Below are 9,170 nucleotides of genomic sequence, written 5' to 3'. Positions count from 1 at the left end.
GTTTAACATCGAATCAGTGGACGTCCGTCCACCACAAGGTGTCTCTATTGTCGGACATTTTTATTCTGTGACATTAACCGTCTTGGTATCCCTACATTACTCTAAGCGTTGATTCTTTTTTATTTCTTCATAGCATTTTTCGTTATTTAAGACATGATAGTACTTAAGCAATAATAAGCATGTCTTTAATGATGAATTTATTCATTTGTACTGCTGCACATTGTCTACACATCCAGACTTCTACAAAAGAAAAGTGCAGATAAGCACCAATAAACCATATACTTAAAAGGCAAGTGTTTTCATCACAAGATTTCTTAATTTTCTAGATTATTAACAGGGATTCAGTACATGCAAATTACTTTTCTGATATATAAAGGTTAACACGTCTCAATAAGATATGAAATCACCCCTCTAGCTCAGGATTATTGAGACGGGTGATGCACACCTCAGAAGGTTTTGCAAAAACGCTGAAAAAGCATTATTTGTGATTCAGGCACCATTCACTTCAGTTCATTAGCCTTTTCAGTGACTTGGGTTAACCAGTTCTGAGGGCTGTGGATATCTTAATAGGTAAAACCTCAAAGGTATGAAAAGTAAATGTATACCAAGATTTAAATTAAACAAGGATATCAAACATGTCAAGCAAAGCATTTGTGAGATCCTCCCAAATCTTCCATTCTGGACAAAAAGAGGATTCAGAGACAACACTTTGATGAGTACACTGCTTAAGAAAAAGTCATTCTCTACCTTATTTATGTAACACTTTAAATTAGCCAACCCTAAGTACAGAAGAAATGACTGAAACACATCACGTGATATTACATCATACTCAGTGATGTGCCTTACATACACAGACTTAAGAATAGAGTGAAACTTTTGTAAAAAAAAAAAAAAAAAAAAGAAGCCCTACGCTAAATCATACCAGTGTAAAGGAAATAATTGACATTGTGCTTGTTTCAAAATAATATTTTTTTTCTCAAAAAGACTGTGAAGTAACAGTGTAGAGGATACGCCGTTGGCACAGTACTTGGCACTGATATCACACTCTATGGTAATCCAGCTTCTTCTGGGGGGGTCAGAGCAGAATGGGGAAACATGCTGGCCTCCGGTTTGGCATTACGATCAAAGGCCTCACAGTTCAGTTTAGTTCAGTTCAGGACAGGCAAAGAAAAAAACTAAAACAAAATCGTGACAAGGAAAGGAAATCAAATCTAGAACAAGAAAAATCCAGCCATCAGAAAACATGCCCAGTAAATATCGTAAGGCAACAGAGAAAGTAAACAACGGAATGAAAAAAGTGGTGAAGACTTAAGGTAAACGAAACGAGCCTGTGATGAAATGCAACTACCAAAGGTGTGTGTATGTTTGTGAGTGTGCGTGTGTTTGTGTGTTTGTGTGTTTGTGTGTGTGTGTGTGTGTGTGTGTGTGTGTGTGTGTGTGTGTGTGTGTGTGTGTAGTCTAAAAGGGTAGCATGAATGTGTCCTCTTATGTCAGTGTTGTGTTGAGAGTGACATGAGAGGTGATGTGGGGGACACGAAATAGTGCGCCCCTGCCACTTTGATAGCTTCTGTGTGGCAGATGGGGCTGACTATGGTTTCATGCCAGTGAAAGTTGTTCCTCCCCCAGCCTAATCTCAACAGATGTACAGTGATTAAATGTTTGGCCATAACAAGGGGGTAAAAGTGTCCGAGCAGTCAACACCACTCCTTTAAGATCTACTCATTCAAATTTACATTTCAATAATTAACCTTTTACATAAAGCTTACAATTCAGTAATGAACTTGGGCAGCCCAAGTGCACATAAAGCAATCAAGCTGGGCCCTGATGATAATGCAGTATTCAAGAGATTCTAAAGTAAAGTACATAATACAAAAACTGAGATAAACCTCCCTTAATCAATAATTGGGGAAAATTTGACTTTTGCATTATATACAGATAAATAATCAGATGTTTAATACCTGACCATTTCTGTCATAAGGCAAACAGTAAATTATAATATTACCATTTAGTTATTTTTTTAAATTTACCAAATGTTTTCATTTCAATGAGCATGTCTGTCAGTGTTTTAACTAATAGTTGAAAGTGGGAAACACATCCAGCTGCGATATTAGAAAATGGAAAATGCTCCAGGTTATTTATACTTCTGAATTTAAGATCAATTAAATAGTAAATAGGTGCAGTGCTCACACAATGATAATCAGTGTTTGGATTGCATTTTTTTTCCTGAGGCATGTTAATGTATAGCAAACAATCAGAAGGATAAAAAACGTGTAATAAAAGAGGGGGACCCATAAGCATCTCATAAGCAGTGAGCAAGGCGGTTCTCTAAATACAAAGCAATAACACATCTATTGAAGGCGCAGAAAGTAGTGTTTGTTGTCAAAAAGCGAAAAATGCTTCTGCGCTTACAATAATGATGTATAACTCTGAAGGCATGATAAATAAAAAACATTCCCCACTGTTACTGTGTGCACTTAATACACTTTGGTCCTCTGATTTTATGCATTTGTTTACATGTCTGGACCTCCTAAATACTCAACAGATGCATAAAAAACACCTCAAACAAAATACCAACATGCATAGGAAACATCTGATCCTGAAAACACAGGAACAACTGTCAACTATTGTCCTTCAGATTTGAGTCATTATTGTAGGTCTAGAAGGATTTCAAATTTTCACAACAAAAACCACTGACTACACCTTTAAAGGAGACATGTGACACTGAAGGGGTTGCCAGATCCACAGCTGACTCCCCCATTCCCAACACCACCCCTCACCCCCTCACCCCCTTTCTCCCTAAACCCCACTCACCCCACCCAACCCCACCTGCAGCCACTTCAGCCAGGGGGGGGCTGACCCAGTCAAGCGCCTGGGCAGCGGCCAGGAAATCTTAAGCCAGCCAGCCGGACGCTGGCAGCAATATGTGTAGTCTCTCCTCTCCTCTCCTCTCCTCTCCTCTCCTCAGGGTGGAGTGTGTGCACGTGGGCCGTGGCGCCCAGCGCCGGCCTCAGAGGATGGTGCAGAAGAACTTTTTCTCCCGGAAGGGGTTCTCTGAGGCAGGGACAGGCACAATGAGCGGGTCCTCTCGTATGTGCGCATCGCAGTAGGCCATCAGGTCAGCGGCCGCCTTGGACACCTACACCAGCACACAGGCAGGAAGATGGTAGTGAGGTTGAGTGTGTATATGTGTGTGTGTATTTGTTTATGTGTCTGTGGGTGTGCATGTGTGTGTGTGTGTGTGTGTGTGTGTGTGTCTGTGTGTGTGTGTGTGTGTGTGTGTGTGTGTGTGTGTGTGTGTGTGTGTGTGTGTGTGTGTGTGTGTGTGTGTGTGCGCGTATGTGTGCGTGTGAGTTTGTGTATATGTGAGTTGTGTTGGTCTTCCACATCAGTTGAACTATTAAGGTGATGATACATCGGGCTGCTTTTTGAAGTACTGTATGGCGCAAGGCAAATACATGACCAGTTCCTAGTGTTCTGATGGGATGATTGCCCACCGATGATTTTCCAGATAAATATTTGTTGCTCAGTATCAATGGAAATGTGCCAGAACAACAACGCTCTGCAACACTGCCTAGCAACATCGCTGAAGAAGTTGCCCTGTGTATCATCACCTTCACGCTGGGTAATTGGGCAGACCTTCTTAACCAAAGCAACCAAAGAAAGCTTGGTATGACAAGAAACACATTCACTTTGTAAACCCAACTGATTTGGGACCAGCAGGTACGTGGAGCAAGGTTAAAACATAGACAGTGAAAGGGTGAACATTTTCTCAGTGCTTCTGTGCCTCGCTAAAAGGATTGCCTTTTCAACGATGCAGCCTGGGCTGTTTTGCATTTTCTGAAAGTATAAACAGACTAAAGTAGCTACACTCTTAAGAGTTTTGGCAGTGCAGAACAAGAGACTACAAGGAGCCAATGGGTTGATCACTGGGCATGGCTGGAAGGCAGCGTGCTGCCCTGGGCAGCTGGAGCAGAGCTGGCTCTCTAGCCCTGGGGTAGGCTGATAACCACCACTCTAAACACAGTAATTAGGGCAAACATTTCCTTCCCAGACACAGGCAAACATACACACCAAGATAAAGACACACATTACAGACCGAACGACACAGAAACATAAATTCGCAATCACCCCCCATGGATATGCAGACACACACTCCTACAAATACACACGAACACACACACATGCACACCCAGCCTTGAAGAAGTATACATGAACATACCCCCGCACACACACTCCTACAAATACACACAAACAGACAGAGAGAGAGAGAAAGAGAGAGAGAGAGAATGTCACAGCGTTCATTCATTTCCCTCATCCCCATGTCTGTGCTACCCCAGGACATGTCTAAAACACTGACCTTCACGACAACTCTCACGTCACAGTTCTACCTCAGTGCACACACCAGTAAAGGCATCAATCATTCAGTGATTCAGTTAGAGTCCATCCATACCCCCCCCCCCCCCACCCCTCCACACACATACACCAACATCTGTGCCCCACCCATACTCCACCCAACACACACCCATGTTACACCCTAGCTACAGTGGGTACTCAGGAGAGCTGCAAGCTTGCAGATGCACGGCCCCGCCAGTGCTCACTCAAGCAGCTCCAGCTCCACCCTGCCTGGCCGCCCGGCAGGCTCTCCGGCAAATCAAGATAAACTAGCGCACACAAACAGACAAGGACAACGCACAGACAGAGGCAGGAGGCGGAGGAGGAGGAGGAGGAGGGAGGGGAGGGGAGGTATTCGAGGTTAAAGTAGCATCTGTGCTCTATAAACGCACACACAGCACAGTCTTAGTAAAAAAAAATCACATCATGAATTATGGATAACACACAGCACAGCATTGGTGCTTCATATTAATTAACCAATTATTCATTCAGATAACAGTCGTTCGTTTGGCTGACTGAACAATGGTCTGTCCGTTCTGCACTCTGCACATGGTACACAGCACATGGCATTATGCTAGCCGCGTCTGCTAAGAAACCTACCATATTTGTGGGCTTATGCGTGGGCATGCAGGATAATTTAGCATGGATTACAGTCGCTTCGTTTACGGATGAGAGGGGCCTGTTGGTCTGGCCGTCTCTGAATGTGTCCGGGCCAAGGTATGGGGCGTTTAGGTGGGGGCTTGCCCAGCGGAGAGGGGCCAGGAGCAGCTGCATGGGAGAAGAGTGGCGGATCACGCCAGCTGCCCCACCCCCTGTGCCGATGACCCACCACATGCACACACCACAGAGGCTCGAGGCTACCAGTGGCTGCTCAGTCAACTCTGCGTTACCCCACGTCACTGCTGTCCCAGGGCCTCAGCGGAGGCAAGAGAGTCACCCAGGCTTTGATGTGTGCCAAGGGAGAGAGGACATGACTGTTAACTGGGAATTAAAATTCAATCACATAAAATGAAATCCACTCAAATAGAGTGAAGAAATAAATAATGTAATTTGGCACTCTCTCCCCAATGAAGACCAATCCAATCATCATGACTCTAAAAAGGCTAAGGCATTTCTAAATCAAAAACTTCAGCACGATGACAGTATCCACAGAAAGCACAAGACTCTCTCAGACTATTCAGCGGTTCATTTAACCACTGAAAAGGGTTTCATTAACTCCAGTCCCAACAATTCATGTTTAAGCATTCACCTCTAAATCCCCCCCCCCCCCCCCCCCCCCATTACCTAAAAAAGTGTGTAAAATACAAGCAAAGACGCCCCCTTGGGAGCTTGAGTCTCACACACACACACACACACACACACACACACACACACATACATACACACACAGACAGACACACACACACACACACACACACACAGACACACACACACACACACACACACACACACACACACACAGACACACACACACACAGACACACACACAGGCACACACACACAGACACACACACACACAGACACACACACTAGCACACAAAGGGGAGAGTGGAAAAGCTGCAGTACTCTGGGGATGAGCACTTGTTATGGCAGCTAAAAGCTAGCGGTGGGGAGTGGTGGCGGTGGGGAGTTGTGCCTGTGTCGTGCTGTGCCTGAGTCGTGCCTGTGTCGGGTGTCATCCATCCCTGGCAGAGGCGAGCCGGTGTAATTACAGCACATAAGACTCTGATGAAGGAGCTGCCCACTAATTAGGACACATCACATTCTAGCCACTGATTGAGGGATTAATGAGGAAAGATCCCTCTCCTCTCCTCTCCTCTCTCCTCCTCCCGACTCCTCTCCTCCTCTCCTCTCCTCTCCTCTCCTCCCAACTTCTCTCCTCCCCACTCCTCTCCTCTCCTCTCCTCTCCTCTCCTCTCATGATACCATCCGCTCCCTGCCTCTGGAGAACACTCCTAATTAGATTTGGAATATGGGTGGTGGATCCTGTACTGTTGCCACATTCCCCACCCCACCACCTCCCTCCCTTACTCCCCTGCAATGAGGGTAAGAGAGAGTTATGTCATGGCAACGCATCAGTTAAGGGCTCTAGCCTACAGGAGGCCAGACGGGGAAGTGTCCTAAACCACAGATGCCCACAGATCAGGTCAGATTCCTGGGTGGGACTGGCTTCAGCTCTCTGCAAGCTCACAAGGAATAAGCACCAAAAGAGCGCTTGAGTGACTGCTTGTACCCCCCCCGCCCCCCCCGCCCCAAACCAACACCTCCCCTCTGCAGTATCTGACTAGAGCTTCCTTTCCTTCAGCTTCAGAGAGACAGACAAAAAGAGACAGAGACAGGAAAAATAGAGAGAGGGAGGCAGAGAGAGAAAGTGAGAGAGCAAGAAAGAGATAGAGTGAGTGAGAGAGAGAGAGAGGCGAAGGGAGTCGGGGGGGGGGGAACCAGAGACAGAGAAAGGTCAGAGGTGGTGAGAGAAGCAGAAATGCAGAGATGAAAGACCAGAAAGGAGAAACTGAAAGAGAAAAAAAGAGAGAAAGGAGGAGGATGATGAGGTGGAGGAGGAGAGGGCGAGATAAAGCTCTGTGTGCTGTAGACACAGACTGGGATGAAAACAGGCTTTGTGCACGGCGAGCGGCTGTGACGCGGGCTGGCAGGCCTGCAGGACAGGTCATAATGCTGGGCACACAGCCCCGGCGCTGGAAGGCAAGCCTTCCCACAGCACATGAGAGCCATCGCGGATCAGATGATCACCACACCGCAGCGGCAGGGGCAGCAGCCAGGGCTGGGACAGGGCCACCCCGAGGACAAGGCAAGACTGGCTCTCACACAAACCTGACGCTCTCTTTTTTTCTCTCTCTCTCTCTCTCTCTCTCTCTCTCTCTCTCTCTCTCTCTCTCTGACTACCTTATTCTGGTTCCTACTGAATGAAAGGGAATAAGTGTGAGTGTGGAGTTCCAGATTCTCAGGGTTAATACAAATAAAAAAATTGATGAAAAAACCCAGACGAAATGAAATGTCTTTTCGCTCGCAGCGCTCAGCAGATTTCAGCTATCACAAAGACAAACACGACACCCAAAGCTCCGCTATCGAGTGACAATGGCATTAATCTACACGTCTCAGCGGGATGAGGCCCAGATGAAAAAGTGCAAGTCAAGATGAGGGGGCTGGGGGTTGATCTCTTTCGGGGAAATGTCTGCCGTCTGCAAAACGATCTTATGCCCCGTCTGCGAGGGAGATTAAAAATAGAGGGAGCGGTGGAGTGGAGAAATATCTCCAGCGAGGTCCCCTCTTTCTCTGTCTTACTTCCTCTTATTTTCTCTCTCTCTCTCTGTCCCTCATCTCCCCTCCAAGGTACAGTACGCCTGTAGCGGTCCATTTAAAGCAGCGCTGCTCCTGCTGGCCATGTTGGATGCTCAGTCTGTGCGTGATGTGATGTCTGACCTGCTCTTTTTCTGAGCCTCTCGTTCTCATGAAATGCTCTGAGATGTGGGATGCTTTGTCCTACAAAGGCGTGTTACCATTGAGTTGTCCACAGTCTCATTGAGATTTCAGGCTGTCTGTTCACTTCAAACAAACAAGAGAATGGATGTATGGCCACTGCGTATACTGTAGTAGTAAAGCAAGTCTGCTGATTATTTAGAAAGTATGACTGAGTTCTTCATTATGTGTTCTTTTTCTATTTTTGAAATGATGGTTAGCATACCATGCGCTATAAAAGGTCATGGAATATGTAAAAGGTCATGGAAACCATATTCATGGTCACGAACCACTGGCTGCAAAACACCAGCATCTGGATATGTACCTTTATCCTGTCCATGCAGGCCTCCATCTTGAGCTGCTCCACAGCTTTCCTGGCCTGAGAGATGCTGGCTGTGCTGTTGTTGGCCATGTTGTCCTTCATGGTGGCTTCCTGCAAGTCGTGAGGAAGACAACAAATGATCCCTTTAGCTTAAAAAGTGATCACAGTCATCCCTGAAGATCTTTAGTCTGTGTTTTTTTTAAACTACTGTAAATGGCCACATTCATAAAGCGCTTTTTCACTCTGAGAGTATTTAAGGCTCTTTGCATTTCTCTACCTCACATCTACCTGGCGACAGTGGAGGCTGACAGACAAAGGTCCTTTGTGAAGGTGTTGGGGTTCGGTGTCTAGTTCCAGGACACTTCCACACACAACAAAGAGGAACCACACTCACACCAGGAACTACCAGTTCCAACATGTCTGTTCTACCTTCTGAGCCACTACCATTGTCCATAATTATGGGCAGTAACACGGAGGCTTGTTCATATTATGTTATGGTGACTCTGAGCCTGACATGGCATACCTTTCTTTTGTACACATATTGGATAGCTGATAGCAATTTGGTCACAAAATACTGTATCTTCATGAAACAGTAAAATGTGCTAGTAAACAAAATAGTGGAACAGAACACAAGAACTTTTATATACCTTTTGATATATGACCATGTATGGCTTTTCTTATATGGAGTATCTGGATTCATTGCAGGCTAAACATTTCTGAGGGTAAGGTTTTAGTGTACTGTAGATTTGCACAAAAATACCCTGTTGTGCTGTTCATCATAGTACTGCAAGACATCACCACTGACAAAGCTTAGAGAAAACCCTATATGTAAATCTGTAAATGAATAACGCTTCTAAAGCCTAATAGTTATAGAAATGGTCTCTATCCCTTTGCCTGCTAGAATACAAAGTGAACACAAGCATAGGGGACAGACATCCTTCTGTCTGTACAATAAAACTTTGACTGTGTGGCCTTTTAA

General features: G+C 45.5%; 1 protein-coding gene across 1 annotated transcript; it reads right to left on the bottom strand.

The window, feature by feature from the left end:
* Nucleotides 1–3,007: 3,007 nt before the first annotated feature.
* gng4 (G protein subunit gamma 4) lies at nt 3,008–8,293 on the bottom strand (the record flags this gene model as incomplete). Its single annotated transcript, XM_080848911.1, has 2 exons — nt 3,008–3,136; nt 8,195–8,293. 2 exons carry the CDS (start codon nt 8,291–8,293, stop codon nt 3,008–3,010), a joined length of 228 nt encoding a protein of 75 aa, XP_080705037.1.
* Nucleotides 8,294–9,170: the final 877 nt, after the last annotated feature.

The sequence above is a fragment of the Sprattus sprattus genome, assembly GCF_963457725.1.
Source record: "Sprattus sprattus genome assembly, chromosome: 12".
NCBI classification, from domain to species: Eukaryota; Metazoa; Chordata; class Actinopteri; order Clupeiformes; family Clupeidae; genus Sprattus; species Sprattus sprattus.
This window is presented reverse-complemented; position numbering and strand designations above follow the sequence as displayed.